The following is a 23,801-nucleotide window of genomic DNA, read 5'->3' as shown; positions in this document are numbered from 1 at the left end:
TGCTCTACAGTTCCAGTTTGTTTTATGGGTTTTTAATAGTTCTTGATTCAGTTATTAGGACAATGTAAACCATGGCCAGTCGTTCCTGCTTACCCTTTATTGTCCAGAAATTGAGCAAATCTTCTATTTTGTGTGATTGAGTATAAAAATGGAAAGCAGGTGTAATATAGGAGATGCCTGGTGACATGATTAATGATAAGAAATGGCATTTTCATGTTATGAATTTTTACATTGTTTTGCTCTTTATTTTTAGCCCATTTAGTGTTGAGACCCTTGCTCACAAACTTTCAGTGTTGAAGAATTTAAATTTTTTTTACGAAATAATAATGAATCTTTTTCCGATGGTAAAGACACTAAAAGTATGAAAATTCATGGAAAACTTGCGGAATTATGCTTTCGGGAAGTTAGCTGTTTCAGCGATATATATGCACGGCGATTTCGCCAGTGAGCCCTATTTTCGGCCAATTCCATTGTTCCAGTCGACCAAACTCAGCTATTTCGCAAGAACTCCATTTTTTCTATCGATTGAGTACAAGAAACTGCCCATTTACTGATTTCAACTACCCATTAAAGTGGTCAGAAATTGGCAATTTGGCTAATTTCACAGAAATTTCAAAAGATGCCAATTTCAAAATAGGGTCCAGAATAAACAATGCAGACATTCCTGGCACTAAAATAACACTTTCTCTGTTCATTAGTCATGTCTCCAGGCCCCTCTTATATTAATTACTCCTGCTTTCCATTTTGAATTTTTATTCACACAAAAAATAGAAGATTTACTGTAATGCAGACTACTGCATTATTGTAATAATCGTATAAATAATGTAAACCCATTCGTGACTTCATATTAGACTAGCTAGTTGGACATGTATTGGATGGTTACGTCATTTGTTTACTCTTGCACATCAGCAAAAATCGAACATTTCTGCTACTTTGAGCTCAATTTCAAGGTATTTTTCATTGTGAAACCAATCAATATTATCTCAGTTTCTGTAATATATCTTCCATTCTGTCAGACGAGACCAAGAAAATGAGACTACAACCATAAATACTATATGAAAATACATCTCAAAGTTGGTGTTTTAAACCATAAACATAGTTTTTTTTTTCTCATGCACTGCATGCTACAGGATTTTTTTTATACTGTGCACACCTACAATGCAGACCCATTCTCTCACGTGTAGGTCTACCAGCTTCCTCCCTCTAGATTTGAAGTTGCTAGAATTTTGGGATATTAATATGGCACCAACACTGGCTTGTAAGCTGTACTAATACAACACCAACAGTGAAAGGGTTATATTGGTAGTTTTTTAATTATGTGAAAAATTGGCCAAATTACTGACTGTGCACTTTATAGGATAGTTGTAATTCTTGAATGGGTGTTTTTTGTGCTCAGTTGATAGAATGGAAGGCAAACTTGCAAAATAGCTTAGAATTTAGTCAGAGGAAATGAATCGACGTGCAGTAGGACTCAAATAGGGTGAAAATCGCCAATGTGTAATTTGCGCCCAGACCACTAACTTTATGCCTGAGTATTTCTATAAGTTTTCCACAAAATTTTGTACTTTTGGCATCATTATCTTCAGAAGAGATTCTTCCATTTCAGAAAAAAAAGTGGATCCTGTAAGGAATATTAATGTTGGGGTTCTGAACAGTGAAAGGGTTAACCACGAAATATGATGTTCTTGTATGGTATTCCTAAAGTTTGATTTATATAATTTTTTATTAAAAGGGATATGTCTGTATTTTGGAAATTAATACTTTCAGAATTTGAGCATCCTGTGGAAGCTGTACAAGCTATTTCCATGTTCCACAATCAAACTTACTATGATCGTAAAATGAGTGTTCGAATGGACCGTGTTACTGAGAAACAGGAATCTTCAACCACAAAATTGCCACCTGGGTTAAAAAGCCTTGGAATGGGACTTGGTGTAAATGGATCTGCACTAACAGATGTTGCCAGTAGGTTTTTTTTTATTTATTTTGGTGAAATATATTAAGCAAAATGGTGTCAAATTCAAATATAGAGGAGTCCTTTATTTCTACATTTCACTTGGCTTTTTATTCCATTGTATAGGAAAAAATGCCCAATGTTGGTTGAAATGGTGTACAAATAAAGGCTTCACATTTCTTTTTCATCAGTAGTTTATATATATATTGCCATCATTTCCAACTAGGCAAATTGGCAATATGAGTTAGAAGTTTTATACATGACTTGCTGTGTAGGTAATATTGTATCATGGCCTTTTCCAGGAAGGGGGGGGGGGTTCCTAGTTTTCTGTTAAGGGGTCTCTGATTTAATGAATTGAAGTATCCTTCCCTTCCTTGGATCAAGCCTAATTTCCTCCAATCCTGAGGTGCTATAAGTTCCTCCTCCCTCTTTTCAGTTTTAGCACTTTCCAGTGAATGTAATTTAAGTGAAATGTGAAAAACTTGTACATTGTTGTGCTGGCACTAGCAATTATTTTTTGTGCCTGTATGGATTTTGGTTTGTCATCAGTACAATTAAATTAGTACATTGATTAAGGAGTATCCATGAGGGGTGAGCTGATAAATTGTGTGATTACTCATGATAAGGTTAATACAGAATGAGTTCATTTATAGCGAGCATGTGTTATTCAGTAGTTGATAAATAATGGATGTCTCAGGAGTTGCAAGAAAAGTGTGAAGGTGAGAGGAGCTAGAACACCCTGCATGCATATGCAAGTTTATTAGATTGGAATGAGTGTCGACTAACTGATTTTTGGGATTTTATTTGCTGTTGGAGTGCAAGATAACATGACGTCCTGTTTGGGAAGTTCATTAGCCGGATTTGAATTCAGAGGTGGGACATATTGTTTGCTCTCTAAAGGATAGGTGAAGATATTGCAGTTTGAAGGATAATTTACATTGTAATGCGTTTCTTGTAGGGCAGCAATAGAACAAGTGAGGCTGAATGAATTTCCTTTGGGTTCTCCTACAATGATGGGAAATGGCCAGTTAAACAAAGTAATGAATGCTTTTTATTTTCTTAACACTGGCTGTCTCCTACTGTGATGGGGTGACCCAAGAAATGGAAAAACACTTTCACCATTGCTTGCTTCCACTGGCATCCCAACATTACGGCTCAGTTACTCCTCCAACTTGTAATATTAACTCGCCTTCCTAGTACAGGCACTATACTTTCTACCTTCAGAGCTCAAGTCCCTGAATATCTTCATTAATGTTACCTTGCTCTCACTCCAGTAGCATGTCAAGTCTTATAAACCACTTGCTTTCACTCCTGTCTGATATGCTCATACGCGTGTTTACCCCTTCCTTCCAACCTTTCCTAGGAAGACCCCTATCCATTTTTCTCTCCACTACAGACTTATACATACTCTCAAGTTATCCCATTTTGCTCCCTCTCAATGTCCAAACATCCTCAATAACCACTCCTCAGCCCTCTGGATAATACTTTGGTATCCCTGCTTCTCGTAATCTCCAGATGCGAATTCTCTGCATAATGTTCACACCACACGTTGGCCTCAGGCACAACATCAGTGTTTCCTGCCTTCTTGTTGTAACATTAATAACCCATGGTTCACATCCATATGAGAGTGTTAGTACCACTATTCTCTTATACTTTCTCGTTTTTGCCTCCATGCAGCACTCGCCTTCTTTCCCTCAGTTCTATGGCTTGCCTCATCTTTTATAGACCCATCTGCCAACAAGACCACTTGCACATAATTGAACACATTTACTTCCTCCATTCTACCTTCTTCCAATCTGATTTGAATCTGTCATTACTTAAATCATTTGTTGCCCTCTTTCACCTTGCTCTTTTTATGTTCTTTTTTAATTTCCTCCGAAATTCATCCACCAACATTTGCAACTTCTCGTCAGAATCTGTGTCATCGGCAAAAATCATTTTTAACAACTCCGATTTTTGTATTAGATTCTACATATTTTAATCTCACACCTGTCCCCAACACACTAGCATTCACTTCTGTATGTATATGTATGCATGCAAGGGCTAGTAACCCCTTTTGCTATGTAAACTACTAAATTTAAAAAGAGAAACTTTTGATTTTCTTTATGGACCACCCTGCCTCGGTGGGATACGGCCGGTTTGTTGAAAGAAAAAAAGAAAAAATAATCTTTTATTAGTTTCAACAATGATATGCCTATTGGAAAATTTTTTGATTGTAGGCCACTTGATAAGGATATTATACTGATCATTTGTAAAAAGTTTTTTCTTTTTCTTTTGCAGCTCTACCTAATTCTGTTGCTACTGGTGTCACGGCAATGCCGGCTGTTGGTGCTATGGCATCAAATATGGGCAACATGGGTGGGCAAGGCATGGGCATGATGGGAACTGGAATGGGTGCTGGAATGGGAGCTGGAATGGGGGCTGGAATGGGAACAGGTATGGGAACAGGTATGGGGACTGGAATGGGGACTGGAATGGGAACTGGAATGGGAGCTGGAATGGGAGGTGGCATGGGCAATATGGGAGCTGGAATGGGAAACATGGGTGCTGGCATGGGAAACATGGGTGCTGGCATGGGAACTGGAATGGGAGCTGGTATGGGAGCTGGAATGAATGCCATGGGTAATGGCTTGGGTTCTTCATTGATGGGTGGAATAGGAGGTACTGGCATGGGAACCTCCAACAGCTTGGTGTCTAATTTGCCTGGGGGTGTAGGTTCTGGTATTGGTGGTAGCAGTGGATTAGTGAGTTCGAGTATGAGCCGTGGAAATTTAGGTAGCAGTGGAGGATATGGGTTGTCTCGGGACTATAACCATGGTACTGGCACCAGTGCTACTAACAGCAATTACTCCGGAGGATACAGGAACATCATTCAACTGAGTAATGTAAGTAATTTATAGTCGTGTTGTATTTCAAATGAAATAGGATAGACTAGATGTGAATGTGAACTGTTAATGTTGGATGGAGATACTATTTACTGTAGCATGTGTCAAACTGTTTACTATTTTTTAAACCCATTTTGATTATATTAGATTTTTTATCTTGTTTTCTTCTTTGGGTTGCCCTGCATTGGTGGCAGATGCCTGTTGAGTTAACCCTTAAACTGTCCAAATGTAAATCTATGTTTGCACGCGTAGCACTCCATTCTTGATATTCTCCATATGAAAGAATGTAAAAAAAAAGGTAGACCTGCGTTTGGACAGTTTAAGGGGTTTTTTTTTTTTTTTTACTTGTTTCTGCACAGTCAGTTGCTGAAGTACAATAGTCTCCATACACATTTGTAACATAAAATTTTCTGGAGATATGGTATCTTTGTAAATTCTTTTAATTTGACTAAATGATTTTGTTTTTTGAAGGATCATTAGGAAGATATTAGGTGTATACAACTTTCTCTGTCACAATCCCCAAAATTAAAAGTGCTGACAGTATTGTGATTTTTCAGAAAAAATATTGTCTTCTGAAAGGGTAGAGAATCATTTTCTGAAGGCAATGACTCAAAAAATCTGTAATTTGGTAAAACATGGGAATTACATGGGTACAAAGGTTGCAGTCTTGGTGTAATTTATGTATGATTTTGCCCACTTTTCAGTCGTGTTCCATTGTTCAGTTTTTACTGACTCCAAGTTATTTCACTAGTATGCTTTTCATCCTATTAATTCAGTGCAAGACATCATCTGTTTAGCTATCAGGCCTACCCACTGAAGCAGACAAAATTTGGTAGCTTTGTTAGTTTTACGCAAAATATAACAGATTCCAATTTAAATCTGAGGTCAACATGAACACCAAGCACTCCGGCTACTAAAGCAGTCTTTCCTCTGTTCATTAATCAGGTTCCCAGGCCTTTCCAAGATAACTTCTACTCTCTATTTTAAATAGTTATATGCCATTTCTTGGATAATAAAATATAAGAAGCTAAAATCTTCTAAAAGCCCATTAAGCAGATGGGGAAGCCACTATCCTTCCTCAGGAAAATCTTCAAAAAGTCAAATATTTCTGCCACTTTAAGGCCTATTTCAAGCTAATTCTGGTCTGAAAGTGACCAAAATCAACTCTATTTCACTTGTATTTCATTGTATCAATTGATTCCAAGAAACAGCAATCAAACCATGAAAACTATCCTAGAAAACACCTCAGTCACTTATTAAACCACACACAAGGTTAGAGGTTTGCTTTTCCCATTAACCCTTTCAGCGTCAAGACCCTTATTCTCAAACTTGCTCTCAGGGTTGAAGAATAATAAAAAAAAAAATACAAACGTATGAATTTGATGGAAAACTTAGGAAATTATGCTCTTCCAAAGTTAGCAGCTTTGGCAATATTTACGCATTGGTGATTTCACCCACTTTGCTCTATTTTCGACCAGTTCCATTGTTCCAGTTCATCAAACTCATAGCTATTTTGCTAGTATTCCTTCTATTCAGTTGATTGAATACAAGAAACTGCACATTTACCTATTTCAACTATACAATAAAGTGGTCAGAAATTGGTAATTTGGCAAATTTCATACAAAGTTCTACAATTGCCAGTTTGAAAATAAGGTTCAGAATAATCAATGTAGACATTCTTGGCACTAAAAAACATTTCCTCTGTTTATTAGTCATATCTCCAGGCCCCTCTTATATTACACTTGCTTTTCATTTTTAATTTTTATTCACAAAAAAAAATAGAAGATATACTTTTATGCAGACTGCTGTATTATTGTAATAACTGTATAATGTCAGTGCATTCCTAAATGCGTATTAGACTAGTCAGTTGGACACGTATTGTGTACTCTAGAATATTGGCAAAAATCGAACATTTCTGCTACTTTGAGCTCAGTTTTAAGCTACTTTCAGTCCTGAAAGTGATCCAGATCATCTCTATTTCTGTAACATATCTTTCATTCTATCAAATAAGACCAAGAATCTGAGAATACAACCATACAAAAATACATTGCAAATTCCCGGTTTTATACCAAAAACAGTCACATACACTGCTTCCTGCAGAATTTTTTTTATATGGTACACACTACATAGAACCATTCTATCATATCTAGGCCTGAATTACTGTCCACAGTTTATCAGAGTGAGGTGATCCCATGGCGTCATAATATGGTAGTGATACTGGCTTTGCAGCCGTGATAAAATGGGGCTGACACCGAAAGGGTTAAGCACAGACCGACTGATTCTCTTATGTGTGGCCCAAGATTTATCACTCAGCGTATTGGAAGGTGTTGTGTTCAAAAAGTAGCCCATGGACTGGGCTGCAGGGACATAGACCCCTGAAACACCTTCCGGGTAAACTCTAATCAGTAATGAAAGCTATGACACTTGCAACATCTGGATATCTTTATTGTAGACGTTTCACCATCCAGTGGCTTTATCAATACATATTCTAGGATATAATTAGAAGTCAGAATTATATACAAAATATAAGGTAATCAGTCCCTCAGCCTTGGAGTTAGTGTTCACAGCATCGTGGTGGTGTTGAATCTGGAGCAAAGGCAAGGAGACTTGCAGTTATATAGGTGTCAGTGGATAGGGACGTGTAGCAGACGAGGGCATAGTCACTGGTAGGCAGGATTCCCCAGTGGAAGTAGGTCCTACCCAAAGGGATGGGTTAGTTGTAGTAGCCGTGAAGAAGGTCTTGTAGATGTCCTCTGAACCAAGATTCCATGACCTTCTTCAAGACCTTTTCCTTGCTCCATGATCTTTATCATCTCTTCTTAGATCTGTGTATGGTACCTACCTTTACTACCTCACTTTCTAGACTATTTCACTTCATAACAACTCTGTGGTTGAAGAAATACTTCCTAACATCCCTGTGACTCATCTGAGTCTTCAACTTTCAATTGTTACATCTTGTTGCTGTGTCCTGTCTCTGGAACATCCTGTCTGTGTCCATGTTGTCAATTCCTCTCAGTATTTTGTGTTATCATGTACCCCCATATCCCTTCTGTCCTCCAGTTTCGTCAGGTCGAGTTTGTTTTTTTGTGTATGTATGTGTGTGTGTGTGTGTCTGTCTGTCTGTCTCTGTCTGTCTGTCTGTCTGTCTGTCTGTCAGATAGATCTAGACCAGTATGTTAATAAAATGCATATTCTTTCATGGGTATTTGTTAATGCATTGTATTTCCTCTATACAGCTACCGATGGACTACACATGGCAATCACTTCGTGACCTGTGCCGTGAATTTGGAGACATAAGATTTGCAGAAATTAGATCGAAGGGAACTGGAACAGTTAGATTCCAGACAGAGGCTGATGCTCGCAGAGCAGTTGGTATCCTTTTAAAATAGTTATAATGAAAGGGCTTCAAGGAAGAATATTTGGATATCTTTTTGAAAGTCATTTGAATATTCCACTTCCTTCACCGCCCCATCTTTTCATTCTTTTTTACCAATAGGTTTATTTATTTATAGGTAGTAGGTTGGTAGACAGCAACCACCCAGGGAGGTACTACCATCCTGCCAAGTGAATGTAAAACAAAAGCCTGTATTTGTTTTACATGATGGTAGGATTGCTGGTGTTTTTTTGTCTGTCTCATAAATATGCAAGATTACAGGAATGTCTTGCTGCTTCTACTTACACTTAGGTCACACTACACATACATGTACATGTTTATTTATACACACTCATCTGAGTTTTCTTTGATTTTATCTTAATAGTTCTTGGTCTTATTACTTTTCCTTTTATATCCATGGGGAAGTGGAATAAGAATCTTTCCTCCGTAAGCCTTGCGTGTTGTAAAAGTCAACTAAAATGCCGGGAACAATGGGCTAGTAACCCCTTTTCCTGTAAAGATTACTAAAAAGAATAAGAAAAAGAAAATTGTCAAAGTGGGAAGTCTGAATGTGCTTGGATGTTGTGCAAATGATAAGAAAGAGATGATTGTGGATGTTATGAATGAGAAGAAGCTGGATGTCCTGGCTTTAAGTGAAACAAAGCTGAAGGGGGTGGGAGAGTTTCAGTGGAGAGGAATAATTGGGATTAGGTCAGGGGTTTCAAATAGAGTTAGAGCTAAAGGAGGAGTAGCAATAATGTTGAAGGATAAGGTATGGCAAGAAAAGAGGGACTATAAATGTATTAATTCAAGGATTATGTGGAGTAAAATAAAGGTTGGATGTGAAAAGTGGGTTATAGTAAGTGTATATGGACCTGGAGAAGAGAGAAGTGTAGAGGAGAGAGAGAGATTTTGGGGAATGTTGAGTAAATGCGTGGGGAGTTTTGAACCAAGTGTGAGAGTACTTGTGGTTGGGGATTTCAATGCTAAAGTGGGTAAAAATGTTGTGGAGGTAGTAGTAGGTAAATTTGGGATGCCAGGGGTAAATGTAAATGGGGAGCCTTTAATTGAGCTATGTGTAGAAAGAAATTTGGTAATAAGTAATACATATTTTATGAAAAATAGGATAAATAAATATACAAGGTATGATGTAGCATGTAATGAAAGTAGTTTGTTAGATTATGTATTTGTGGATAAAAGGTTAATGGGTAGGCTCCAGGATGTACATGTTTATAGAGGGGCAACTGATATATCGGATCATTATTTAGTTGTAGTTACAGTTAGAGTAAGAGCTAGATGGGACAAGAGGAAGGTGGCAACAAGCAGGAAGGAAGTGAAAGTGGATAAACTAAGGAAGGAGGAAGTTCGGGTGAGATACAAGCGGTTATTATTGAAAGAATTAGAAGTTAGACAGAATGTAGGATTCTGGATGAGCAAGGAGGTTTCAGAGTGGGTAGGGGATGTGTAGATCAAGTGTTTACATTGAAGCATATATGTGAACAGTATTTAGATAAAGGTTGGGAAGTTTTTATTGCATTTATGGATTTAGAAAAGTCATAAGATAGAGTGGATAGGGAAGCAATATGGCAGATGTTGCAAGTATATGGAATAGGTGGTATGTTACTAAATGCTGTAAAGAGTTTTTATGAGGATAGTGAGGCTCAGGTTAGGGTGTGTAGAAGAGAGGGAGACTTCACAGTAAAAGTAGGTCTTAGACAGGGATGTGTAATGTCACCATGGTTGTTTAATATATTTATAGATGGGATTGTAAAAGAAGTAAATGCTAGGGTGTTCGGGAGAGGGGTGGGATTAAATTATGGGGAATCAAATACAAAATGGGAATTGACACAGTTACTTTTTGCTGATGATACTGTGCTTATGGGAGATGAAAGAAAAATTGCAAAGGTTAGTGGATGAGTTTGGGAGTGTGTGTGAAGGTAGAAAGTTGAGAGTGAACATAGAAAAGAGTAAGGTGATGATGGTATCAAATGATTTAGATAAAGAAAAATTGGATATCAAATTGGGGAGGAGGAGTATGGAAGAAGTAAATGTTTTCAGATACTTGGGAGTTGACGTGTTGGCGGATGGATTTATGAAGGACGAGGTTAATCATAGAATTGATTAAGGAAAAAGGTGAGTGGTGCGTTTAGGTATATGTGGAGTCAAAAAACTTTATCTATGGAGGCAAAGAAGGGAATGTATGAAAGTATAGTAGTACCAACACTCTTATATGGTTGTGAAGCTTGGGTTGTAAATGCAGCAGCGAGGAGACGGTTGGAGGCAGTGGAGATGTCCTGTCTAAGGGCAATGTGTGGTGTAAATATTATGCAGAAAATTCGGAGTGTGGAAATTAGGAGAAGGTGTGGAGTTCATAAAAGTATTAGTCAAGAGGGCTGAAGAGGGGTTGTTGAGGTGGTTTGGTTAGGTTCCAGGCTACTGGCGTAAAGTGGAACACCCTTTTTTTTCCCCGTCATAAATGTATACAAATACTAAATAACGAGGTTACACTAACATATATTAAGTTTGCAATAGAACTAGGCATCAAAAAACAATAAAAAAGTACAATACACACATAGTGCACTCATTACTTACCTTAAAATATTTGTAGTCTTAATCTAGGGTGAGATGAGTAGTATTTTTTTTTTTTTAACAAGTCGGCTGTCTCCCACCGAGGCAGGGTGACCCAAAAAAGAAAGAAAATCCCCAAAAAAGAAAATACTTTCATCATCATTCAACACTTTCACCACACTTACACATTATCTCTGCTTTTGCAGAGGTGCTCAGGATACAACAGTTTAGAAGTAGTTTAGAGTAGTATTTATTGTAAGAAATTAAGTGTGGTATGTATGGCAGTCAGCTGGGCTACCATACCAGGCCTCCCTACCTACACATAATATTCTATTACATTTAAGCATCCCAGAGCGATAAAATGCATATACAGTGGACCCCCGGTTAACGATATTTTTTCTCTCCAGAAGTATGTTCAGGTGCCAGTACTGACCGAATTTGTTCCCATAAGAAATATTGTGAAGTAGATTAGTCCATTTCAGACCCCCAAACATACACGTACAAACGCACTTACATAATTTGTCACATTCGGAGGTAATCGTTATGCGGGGGTCCACTGTACAGTTCACTCATTACTTACCTTAAAATATTTGTAGTCTTAATCTAGGGTGAGATGAGTAGTATTTATTGTAAGAAATTAAGTGTGGTATGTATGGTAGTCAGCCGGGCAACCATACCAGGCCACCCCACCTACACAATATTCTATTACATTTATTCATCCGAGAGCGATAAAAATGCATATACAGTTCACTCATTACTTAAAATATTTTTAGTCTTAATGTAGGGTCGGGGGTGAGTAAACGAGATGAAACGAATAAATGAGAGAGAGAGAGAAAGAGTACGTGCAGGAAGACAGGCGCAGAGTTATGTGAACAAACCAGGCAAACGTAAGTTTTGTAAACAAACAAAATGTACACGTCTGGTTAGTGTACAAGTTACATTGTGTACAAGTTGTCTTTATATTGATACTATAGAATAAATAAAGAAGAGCACTCCCATTCTCATGTAACACCATTTTTAGAAGAAATGACACTCTGAGTGAAGGCAATGGAAATAAGTCACTCTGACTTTTTTGGGTTATCCTAGGTTCTCTACACATATGCTGTTATGTATGATAATCTATGTAACTGTATTTGTGTATACCTGAATAAACCTACATACATACATATTTTCATATAGTCGGACTTGAGTCCTGGAAATGGGAAGTACAATGCCTGCACTTTAAAGGAGGGGTTTGGGATATTGGCAGTTTGGAGGGATATGTTGTGTATCTTTATACATATATGCTTCTAAACTTTTGTATTTTGAGCACCTCTGCAAAAACAGTGATAATGTATGAGTGTGGTGGAAGTGTTGAATGATGATGAAAGTATTTTCTTTTTGGGGATTTTCTTTCTTTTTTGGGTCACCCTGCCTCGGTGGGAGACGGCCGACTTGTTGAAGAAGAAAAAAAAAACATACAAAAGGAATAATTTTCTTCAGTTAACCCCAGTAACGCATTTTCTCTTATGTTAGACTAGAGAGAATGTTATTCTTGCCGTCGATTGTACAAGTTATCTGGCTACCGCATCTCATATTCATGTTTATTCATTCTATTGTGGGGTGTATTTATCTTTTTGTTATGTATCGTGTTTATTACACAAATAACCCGCACATAAAAGAGAGGAGCTTACGACGACGTTTCGGTCCGACTTGGACCCTTGACTTTGTCAATGGTCCAAGTCGGACCGAAACGTCGTCGTAAGCTTCTCTCTTTTATGTGCGGGTTATTTGTGTATTGTTCCAGTCACGGTATTGTGCCTTTTTGTTATTTATCGTGTTTATTATATAATTTTGAAAAAAAATATGGATGGGTTAATGAAAATGTGTACATTAACGTAATATACGACATTTAATGAGACTCGGTGATTATTATTATTATAATCATTTCTAATATGGTGCCACTCGTGCAAGTCGTCTGGCTACCACATCTCATATTTATGTTTATTTATTCTACTGTGGGGTGTATTTATCATCTTTATATGTTATGCATCGTGTTTATTATATAATTTTGAAAAAATTTCATAGATCGATTAATGAAAATGTGTTTATTAACGTAATATACGACATTTAAATGAGACTCGGTGATCATTATTAATATGACGTCTCGAGACATAAGAGACGCTTACTGATTTTAATGTGTACCTGCACGCCAGCACAGTATTTAAGCTTATTTAGGTACAGGTATACATAAGTATAATTATCAGAGAATGTATAAAATAACTTTTAAAAACACTTGAAATTTTGGAGTTTCCAGACATAGAGAGACTTAGTGCTTACGGATCTCACAGAGAATGTAAACAAACTAGGTGGCCGCGGTGACCGTATTAGAAAATCAGGTGGGGGGGGGAGCTGTATAGCGAGTTTTGGTGAAAATTTGAAATGACCTTATTAGCGGGGCTCTACTGTACTTGGCAGTTGACGTGTCGGCGGATGGATTTAAGAAGGATAAGGTTATTCATAGAATTGATGAGGGAAAAAAGGTGAGTGGTGCGTTGAGGTATATGTGGAGACAAAAACATTATCTATGGATGCAAAGAAGGGAATGTTTGAAAGTATAGTAGTACCAACACTCTTACATGGGTGTGAAGCTTGGGTTGTGAATGCAGCAGCGAGGAGACGGTTGGAGGCAGTGGAGATGTTCTGTCTAAGGGCAATGTGTGGTGTAAATATTATGCAGAAAATTCGGAGTGTGGAAATTAGGAGAAGGTGTGGAGTTAATAAAAGTACTAGAGGGCTGAAGAGGGGTTGTTGAAGTGGTTTGATCATTTAGAGAGACTGGATCAAAGTAGAATGACATGGAGAGCGTATAAATCTGTAGGGGAAGGAAAGCGGGGTAGGGTTCATCCTCAAAAAGGTTGGAAGGAAGGGGTGAGGGAGGTTTTGTGGGCGAGGGGCTTGGATTTCCAGCAGGCGTGCGTGAGTGTGTTAGATAGGAGTGAATGGAGACGAATGGTATTTGGGACCTGACGAACTGTTGGAGTGTGAGCAGGGTAATGTTTGGTGAACTGGTTCAGGGAAACCGGTTATTTTTATATAGCTGGACTTGAGTCCTGCACTCTAAAGGAGGGGTTCGGGATATTGGCAGTTTGGAGGGATACGTTCTGTATCTTTATACGTATATGTTTCTAAATTGTTGTATTCCATGCACCTTTGCAAAAACAGTGATTGTGTGAGTGCAGTGAAAGTGTTGAATGATGAAAGTATTTTCTTTTTGGGGATTTTCTTTTTTTTTTTGGGTCACCCTGCCTCATTGGGAGACTGCCGACTTGTTAAAAAAAAAGTGTGTGGGGACATGGAAAAAAAAAAAGGTTGGTTTTGCTACAAAAAAAAGCATCGTTGTCCACGACAGTGAGTGTCTTGGCGAGAATCTCTGCATACCTTCCTCATTCTGGACAGATTGTGCAACACAGGAGACATTGCTGCAGCTGAGCTGTGACGTAACAGGGTACTGTGTGCTCTGGATCGGTGAAGCAGTCATCGTAATAGTCGCTGCAGGGTTCACTCATCCTTGGGCACAACCTGCTGCTGCCCTGGAGTGAGGCATCGTCAGTAGTTGGCAACTGGTCACGACTTCTTCTTGCAAGTGACTCAGGAGGACATTCCTCGAATGGTACTGTCGTTGGGGCTGTCAATGCCGGGAAGTGTGGAGTGAGTCCTGGTAGGGACGACTTAGGTGAAAGTCTCGATGGGAATCGTAGCAGGCGTGACTCAGCAGAACGTCTAGGAGTGGTGAACGTAAAGAGCTTTCTGTACAAGGGGCTCAGACACTCGTAACTGGTGTGCGAACTAACTAATGTCAGCTGTCAACGGTCACACTGGGTGACAAGTAACATGGTGCTACAGTGGTGGGCTCAAGACATGCTGTGGTCTACACACACACAGCTGGGCACAGACCACTTAATCAAGGACACCCGTAAAACTTGCACACACCTACTGCACACATGTGGTTCAACATGGTTCGCACTAGCAAATGATGCTTTTCTGTGCAATAATTGACACTAAGCCTTACACAAACGTGAGAACACTGCCTGAGAGAAAGTTGCAAGTGAACATAGAAAAGAGTAGGGTGATGAGGGTATCAAATTATTTAAAGAAAAGTTGGATATCAAATTGGGGAGGAGGGATATGGAAAAAGTGAATGATTTCAGATATTTGGGAGTTGACGTGTCAGCGGATGGATTTATGAAGGATGAGGTTAATCATAGAACTGATGAAGGAAAAAAGGTGAGTGGTGCATTGAGGTACATGTGGAGGCAAAAAATGTTAACTATGGAGGCAAAGAAGGGAATGTATGAAAGTATAGTAGTAGTTCCAGGACTCTTACATGGGTGTGAAGCTTGGGTTGTAAATACTGCAGCAAGGAGGCGGTTGGAGGCAGTGGAGATGTCCTGTCTAAGGGCAATGTGTGGTGTAAATATTATGCAGAAAATTTGGAGTGTGGAAATTAGGAGAAGGTGTGGAGTTAATAAAAGTGTGAGTCAGAGGGCTGAAGAGGGTTTGTTGAGGTGGTTTGGTCATTTAGAGAGAATGGATCAAAGTAGAATGACATGGAGAGCATATAAATCTGTAGGGGAAGGAATGCAGGGTTGGGGTCGTCCTCGAAAAGGTTGGAGGGAGGGGGTAAAGGAGGTGTTGTGGGCGGGGGGTTTGGACTTCCAGCAAGCGTGCGTGAGCGTGTTAGATAGGAGTGAATGGAGATGAATGGTATTTGGGACCTGACGAGCTGTTGGAGTATGAGCAGGGTAATATTTAGTGAAGGAATTCAGGGAAACCGGTTATTTTATATAACCGGACTTAAGTCCTGGAACTGGGAAGTACAGTGCCTGCACTCGAAAGGAGAGGTTTTGGATATTGGCAGTTTGGAGGGATGTATTGTGTTTTTTTATATGTATATACTTCTAAACTGTTGTGTTCTGGGCACCTCTGCAAAAATAGTGATTATGTGTGAGTGAGGTGAAAGTGTTGAGTGATGATTAAAGTGTTTTCTTTTTGGGGATTTTCTTTCTTTTTGGGTCACCCTGCCTCGGTGGGAGACGGCCGATTTGTTGAAAAAAAAAAAATGCTTCTAAACCGTTGTATCTGTGTGCCTCTGCAAAAGCAGAGATTATGTATGAGTGAGGTGTAAGTGTTGAATGATGATGAAAGTGTTTTCTTTTTGGGGATTTTCTTTTTGGGCCACCTTGCTTAGGTGGGAGATGGCCGGCTTGTTGAAAAAAAAAAAATGCATATTTTCTCTCATACATCTTGACAATACTGAAACATTTTGCTCACTGTGAAACTGGAACACCTAATATGATATGTCGTTATGTCATGTGTGACGTTGGAGGTGGGAAGTGTGTGCAGTGCCTGCACTATTGGAGTGGTTTGGGATATTCTCTGTTCAGAGTGACATCTGAACTGTCGTTTGTGTGTGCCTCTGACTGGATAAGTATAGTTTGAATAATGGTGGGAGACAGTGGGTTATAAAAAATGTATAAAATATGTATAAAAAAAAGTAAGCTATGCATGTCGTAAGAGGTGACAAACATGTTGAGAGCAAGGGTTTAGTAACCCATTTTCCTGGTATACATTACTAAAGTTAAAAAGAGAAACTTTGTTTTCTTTTTGGGTCACCCTGCCTCGGTGGGATACAGCCAATTTGTTGAAAGAAAGAAAGATGTATAAAAAGTATCACATACAACTTTGACTACCCCTCATGAACAGTATTACCATTTCCCATGAACTGTACCAACTATTATTGCATTTTCATCTCCCCAATATGAATACCCATTCGCCCACTGTCAACCTAATCCTCTCCCCATTTTACACCACTTGTTCTTTGAAGTTTATTAATTATCTAAATTTTGTTGAAAGAGAGGACCAGGATTTATTACAAGAAAAGAACCAAAGGTAAGTGTTGAGAAGTAGGTGAGACAGTGAGTTGGATGAAAGGGGATGGTGCAAACAGCATTTTGAGACATTAAATGGTAAATGCAGGTTGGGATGTAGTATTGGAATGGTGTATATATTTTTTTTGTATGTGTGATAGAAGGGAAGGTACCTAAGGATAGCTAGAAAACAGATACATTTCATTTGTATAAGGGAAGTAGGAAATGGGCTTTTTAGACATCTGAACAGTTGAGCTGAGGTCAGAAGTATTTGCAGGTGGCATATTTGAAGAACGAAAACCCCCTCAAGGAAGGTTCCTTGGTGTTGGTGAGGGGCTCTTGATTTAGGGAATTGGATTTGTGCTCCAGTTCCCCGAATTAAGCCTGAATGCCTTCCACATCCCCCCCCCCCCAGGCGCTGTATAATCCTCTGGGTTTAGCGCTTCCCCCTTGATTATAATAATAATGAAGAACGAAAAATTGTGCATACCAGTACGTTAGACATTTCCTTGTCACCTGCATACTAGCATATTGGATACTGTTTAAGGGTTAAGAGAAATGAGTGTAAAGTATACCATTAAAGTGTACTGAATAATTAGAGAAAGGAGGGAAAACAGAAAGTAAGATTACAGAATTTTTAGGAGGACCTAGGATGGGAAGGGGGATGTGTGAATCAGATATTTGCTTTTAAAGCATATAAGTGAGTATATGTTGGCTTAGGGTATTAGCTGCTTGTTGTATTTATAGATATAGAAAAGGCATATGACAGGGTGGTTAGGGGAGGTATTGCAAATATTCAGAATAGAGTGTAAGTTCTTAAAAGATATTAAAGTGATTTTTTTTAGGAAAAGTCTTTAGACAAAGATGTGTGAGATTTCACGGTGGTGGTGGTTTAGTATATTTATAGACTGGGTTTCAAAAAGTGAAAATTTTTGGTTTAGAGACCTCAGGTAATAAGTATCACGCGAAGAGTGTTCTGGCTTTGTCAAAACAGACTTAATTTGCATTACTTTTTCAGTCTGAAGGATTTCCTTAACTAGGTTTTCAGAAATGTTGGACCGCCAACGCCTTGATGGAAGGATTCTTGATGTGGTTCTTCTGTAAATTTAAGCACCAGGAGGAAGCATTTAAAGCTGGAGCAAGAGAGTGAAATGATTCTTGTGATTAAAACAGCTCCAACCAGATGAGAGGGCTGTGACGAATGTACCAAGGAGACAGCCGATGACAACTTCCTAAGGTAATGGCTGCTTACATGGGGGCTTGTGTCATCTAAATGGCCCGTCAGTTTCTCGAGTTCGCAGTTATGGAGGATTGGATTATGCCTTGTTTGGAAAGCTTCCAAGCAGATGGTTTTGAAGACTTGACAACTTTGCTGGAGTTCATATGGATTATATATGGCATTCTAATTTAGTAGGTGTTTGTATACCTCACACCAAGTGGCAGTGTTTAATCACAATTTTCAACTCTGGAGGTGGCTGTCTTGAGATTTGCTCGATCTGGTATTGACAACCTGCAGTGATTTGGAATTGGTAATTTGCTCCCTGTAATGAATAGAAAATATTGTCGTACTAAAATATATGTGAACTGAAAGATTGTAAAGAGAATTTTCATCCCTGCTGTCATTCTTCTGTATGCATGTAATAATACTTTTTATTATTATTAGGTTATATAGTAGTTCTCATCATTTGGTCCTTTTGAGAGGATGTCTGCTTTCTACACATAGTTGTTGTAAATGTCGAAGGTTATTTGTGTTCAGTTGACAGTTGAGAGAAGTTGGAGTAGTATAATTGGATCATTGTACCTGTTTATAGATAAGATGTAATTCGCCAATAAATGGGCAATGGGCCGTCTTTGCTATTGTCTTTTCTTGTTGTCCTTTTGACTTTTTTTCTACATTTGTTCTGATATATTAAGTCTGGATTGTTCCTTTTTTTAAGGGCTGAGTTCAGGTTTTATATATTTTACTATAATGTTATTTTCTTTTTATAGTAAACATAAGTTTTGCACTATTGTGTGGGCACAACATGTCTTGTGAAAACTATGAAATTTTGGTAAATTTGGAAATTTATGGGTAATTTTCTAGCCTTTTAGTATTAAATCAGGTGAATATTATAGGTTGCAGTAATGTGTTAAAAGCATTTTTAGTGTAGCGAGTTGTACTATGTTGGTGATTAGTAACTTTCATTGATCCTGGTAGTTTTGTCTACAGCAATTCTCACAAGTAAAATTAAAAGAGGCAATGGCTTGTATCTTTTCACTATACCTATTGCTATTGAATAAAGTTAGGTGTCAATTTGTGTAATTTTTGTAATTACTTTATATTATTGATGTTGCAATTCCCATTATAATTTTATTAGTATAGGATCCTGGATTATTTTTATCAGAATATTGGTTCTGAAAATGGCTTAAATTTCTCTTTGAGTAATTTTATTCCTTATTGTTTTTTCTGATGGTAAATTAAAGGTTGACAAAAGAAGTTATCATAACCTGTGATTCTACCATCAGGAACTGAATTACAGATTTCTCATATCAAAACAAAGAAACTGAATTTTAAATTTTCTATTGTTTCCCACATATTTTGGAAAGTAATCTAGATATTCACTGAAAAGAGTACGGTACGTCATAAGACATTAGTAATACACACGTATTTCGTATTAAAAGTATATTTGGTTCAAATTTGGAAACCAACTTACGTCACTGATCCAGATATTGCTTCAGGTAATAAATAATAAAAGTACGAGATGAAATGTACATGTATGTGTTTGCTCCTGTAATTTCATATAAATAAGCAATTATTGGTATTGTACGTAGATGCAATAAATCTCAAGAGGCTGAGGATCAACTGCAACAGCTTACTGAAAAGTTTAAAAAGGCTGAGGAGCTGGTGCTCAACTAGCACACACACATGTTCTTCAGTGACCATTTTTCATTCCTGAGTCCTAGCACTAATTCTTCCATGTTCCTTAAACAAGAGACCTGGTGTTTAAAAAGGAGCATTAAAGTAGTGTTTGTCAATAAAATGACAAGCAAAAACGTGAGAAACACTGATCACAGTTATGGAAAGTCAACTTACATGATGGTGGATGTTGTATTTCCTGGGGGATAACACATAAGAAAGCAAAGGGGTAAAGAAAGTGATAGGTGTAGCACTTCCGTCACAAAACAGATTTGATGAAACTTGTAGTGTAGACTGGTGATTTCAATTGACGTAGTTGGACTTGTTATTGGAATTGATCAAATGAGCAAGTTCCACTACCAGAAATGAGAGGATACACCAAACAGAACTATCAAGCATTACATTGGCTATTGGCCATGTGAAGATTCCTGATTACATTTGATACATGGATAAGCGTCAGGATTAGATAGAGTATAACCTCAAAATATTAAGAGGTAAAATGCTTTGGAAGCCACTCTGATCTCTATGAATCAATGATGTGTGACGTTAGACAAGTGTAAGATGGGAAATGTAATACCAGTATTCAAGGGGATAAGGAGGAATCCTTGAACTGCAGACCAAAATCCCCAACTAATTTAACATTGAAATTGCTGATAGAGGTCTCCAGGAACAACATTTTTGAATGAACATAGTGTTAATTTGTCACAACACTCCTGTGTGGCTTTAGTAATTGAAGGTCATGCCATACTAGACTCCTAGTCATGTATGATAGATTAGCAAATATCTAACAGCAAAGAGTGGAGTCTATATTAGTGAAGCAAGCTACTATAAAAGGAAAGTGTTCCATTTTTTTTTTTCTGTTCAAGTGTTACCTTATCATTCGTTAGAAGAAAGAAATGTCAGGATGGTAGATGCAGTGAACTAGTTTAGTTCCACAGAGATCAGTGTTGGGCTCTGTATGGTTGTTGGTGTACATAAATCACCTCGGTACAGGAATTAAATCTTGCATATCCTATGTTCATGGCAAAATAGAGAGAAATACAAAGTGAAGATGAATAAAGGTTACATGAAGATCTTGACAGTCTTTAAGAATGGTCAGATAAATTATTATAGAAATTTAGTTAAAGCAGAGTTAAGAAGCTTAGACTTTGGGAGGGGAAAGTAACAGCAAGGATGTGTATTATGTGGAGGGGGAAGGGTTAGGATTGGAAACTTAAAAATGGCTGAAGAAAATGTGTTGTAATAACTATTGCCTAAAAATTGATGAGTATGTAGAGAGAATAACATTGGCTCAGGCTAAGTGTGCAAAAATGAGTGGCATTGAGGAACCTAACCACAGTGAAAAGGCATTTTACATGTAATCCATTTGTAAGTATGCAGTGCTGGTGTGGGACCATCAGTGTAGTAAAGTGCAAAGTGAAATTTTAGAAAGCTCAGAGAGAGTCATCAGCATTTGTGCTTGTGTTAAGGTGGATTTTTTTTTTTTTTGTCTTAACATGTCAGCCGTTTCCCACTGAGACAGGGTGATCCAAAAATATGTCTAGATGGAGATATTAAAAAAAAATAGAACCAGGGCCTTTTGCGGGCAGACATGAGGATAAGTTCGTGTAAAATGCCATAGAACATAACCAGGATAGGCAAGTATAGGCTCTTGACTAAGGCTGTAACAAAAACAATAGGTCGTAGCTGGAAATGGAATTCTTAGACAACGTTCAGGAATATTGTGGAAATGTTTTCAGAAGTGCTAAAGGAATGGAATAAGCTGAGCTGTGCACTGTAGTTTCTGAGTGGGCTGTAAAAAAAAAAAATTGAGTCCCGAGTACAGTTCAGAGAATTAATTTGATTTTAAAATTGGTTCCCTCTGCTAAAACATTGAAATACGGAGAAAAAAAAATGAAAAAAAAACGCAGGGATGTATAAAAATGGAAGGTGTCTCCCATAAATAGTGACTTCTGCAATGATTTGAACACTCATATGATTTGACTACATACATTAGTCCAGAGTAGATGGGAGAACTTCTTTAAGTTCACAACTGCAGCTTATGGATGCATATACATGCATGTTTTCTTTAGAATTTTTTTTTTCCTATTGGTATGTGTAGCAAATCTATCATTTAGGCCATCTTTGCTGTACATAACATAAGTACCTCAGTTTTTCTTGCATGTGCTCATTTGTATTAAGTGTGGTTGGCAATGACTAAAGTATTAATTGCCTCATAAATAGATTAACAATGGTTATGATTGGTTATTACTTGGGATGGAATGCTTGAGTGGATTAGTGAGCTTTCTCCACAGCTGAATATACTTTTTATTAGTCCTGCTTATGTATTTGATTCAAAAGAAGTTGTGAAGTGGCTCAGTTTGTGTTTTATGTAAGTTAGGTAGGAGTAAGAACAGGTGTGAAAGTTGTTTCCTTGTTCCAAATTGATGGAGGGAACTCAAGATTGCAGCGCAGCTCAGTACTTGTAATACGTATATCCATTAAAACTTAAACTAAGTTTTTATTTTCTTGAGTTAATTTAAGTTGCCCTAATATTATACAGTAGTACTGTACTCAAATCTGCTTAATTTCTCTTTCTTGTACAAAAATTTACTTTACGTTTCGAAATCTATTTTATTGGTTTAACTGGAGTAAAAATACTAATGCAGATTTGGAATTGAGAAAAAAGTAAAGTGTGTTAAAAACGTTAACTATTAATTATTTTATTTACCTTGGTTGACACTTCTGAATTTGACTTCGATGTTTTATAAAAAGTTGGCTGAATTAAGGTCAATCTTGTATTCTCTGAAACTTGTTCTGGTAAGTTTGAATATTGTTTTAATCCTTTATAATTTTTATTTACTTAATACAGTTTCAATTGTATAGTTCGGATATTAAATTTTTGGTAGGTTCTAACTTTGTTAGTTCACATGTAGTTTTAATTTGAAGCAAGTGTCTGCAGTATTAGTAAACATTAGATGTATTATTTTTATATAGCCGGACTTGAGTCCTGGAAATGGGAAGTACAATGCCTGCACTCTAAAGGAGGGGTTTCGGGATATTAGCAGTTTGGAGGGATATGTTGTATATATGCTTCTAAACTGTTGTGTTCTGAGCACCTCTGCAAAAACAGTGATTATGTTTGAGTGAGGTGAAGGTGTTGAATGATGAAAGTACTTTCTTTTTTGGGGATTTCTTTCTTTTTGGGTCACCCTGCCTCGGTGGGAGACGGCCGACTTGTTGAAAAAAAAAAAAAGATGTATTATCTGATGCATATTGTAAAAGAATCAAATAAAAGAAAAGATTGAAATGAAGGTAGGAATCAAGTAGTTTGCCATCTCATCTAAGGCTTTCCAGTTCTGTGACTAGAAATATGGAGAGTAAAACCCCAGTATCCACTGATTCAATATCCACAGTTTACAGTGGCTCAAAAATACCTCTTAATTTTGCATATTAATGGCCCCAAAGTGCAAAAGTAGAGAGGCTGGAAGTTCTTCAAAGAAGCCATAAAGTGCTTCCCATCAGTGAAAAATTATAATTCTCCACTTATTGCACATAATTTATCAATTAAACTTTATAATAGGAATGTATAGGACTTGCATATAGGGGTTGCTACTATCCATGGCTTGGGTATCTGCGGCAAGTATACTTGGAACACACCTCCCTTAGGATACTAGGGTCCTACTGTACCTCCTTGTTTTTACTACCAGGTAAGGAACTGGCTGAGAGAATGATTACTGATTATGCATTCAGAGGTAGCTTTGCAGTATCTAGAGGAAGTTCCCATCAGATAATGCCGTTTTTTTTTATTGTAGATTGCAACAGGTTTTTCTAAATTGTTGCTGGTGCATCTGTAGGTAATTCATTCAACCTGATTTGGATCAGGGGTGTTCATTTCTCTATTTTTTTTTTTTCTGAATATAAACACCATCTCATTTTGACTACATGACTTTTTTTTTTTTCCTGTGTTTTCACTGCTGTGCTTGAATCTTTTATTTGCTAACCTACAAGTCAAACAACCCCTTAACTGGTAGTCTTACCCAAGGAGGAGTGTTACTCTTCCTAGATAAAAAAAAAAAAAAAAGTAAAAATTTGATATGGGGCTGAGCAGGTCAGACCAGGAACAATATCAGCATATAATCAACATTCAGTTAACACATAATTGCTTCTTCTCTTAGTTATTTTGTGGTATTTTCATACAACATTTGTAAATAAAGATATCACCTTAACATTGTCATAA

At 37.6% G+C, this 23,801-nt stretch overlaps 1 protein-coding gene across 2 annotated transcripts in view; it reads left to right on the top strand.

Moving 5' to 3' along the window:
* Window positions 1-18,541, top strand: part of rump (heterogeneous nuclear ribonucleoprotein rumpelstiltskin) — a 170,214-nt gene extending 151,673 nt beyond the window's left edge. For both annotated transcript variants that reach the window (XM_053778279.2, XM_053778278.2), the window contains 4 exons: window positions 1,768-1,962; window positions 4,232-4,836; window positions 8,073-8,208; window positions 17,735-18,541. In XM_053778279.2, the coding sequence (XP_053634254.1) occupies window positions 1,768-1,962; window positions 4,232-4,836; window positions 8,073-8,208; window positions 17,735-17,790 (992 nt within the window). In that variant the 3' untranslated portion in view covers window positions 17,791-18,541. The remainder of the gene's footprint in view (window positions 1-1,767; window positions 1,963-4,231; window positions 4,837-8,072; window positions 8,209-17,734) is intronic.
* Window positions 18,542-23,801: the final 5,260 nt, after the last annotated feature.

This window comes from Cherax quadricarinatus, chromosome 22 (genome assembly GCF_038502225.1).
Source record: "Cherax quadricarinatus isolate ZL_2023a chromosome 22, ASM3850222v1, whole genome shotgun sequence".
NCBI lineage: Eukaryota > Metazoa > Arthropoda > Malacostraca > Decapoda > Parastacidae > Cherax > Cherax quadricarinatus.
Note: the sequence above shows the minus strand (reverse complement) of the source record. Positions and strands in the feature narration are given on the sequence as shown.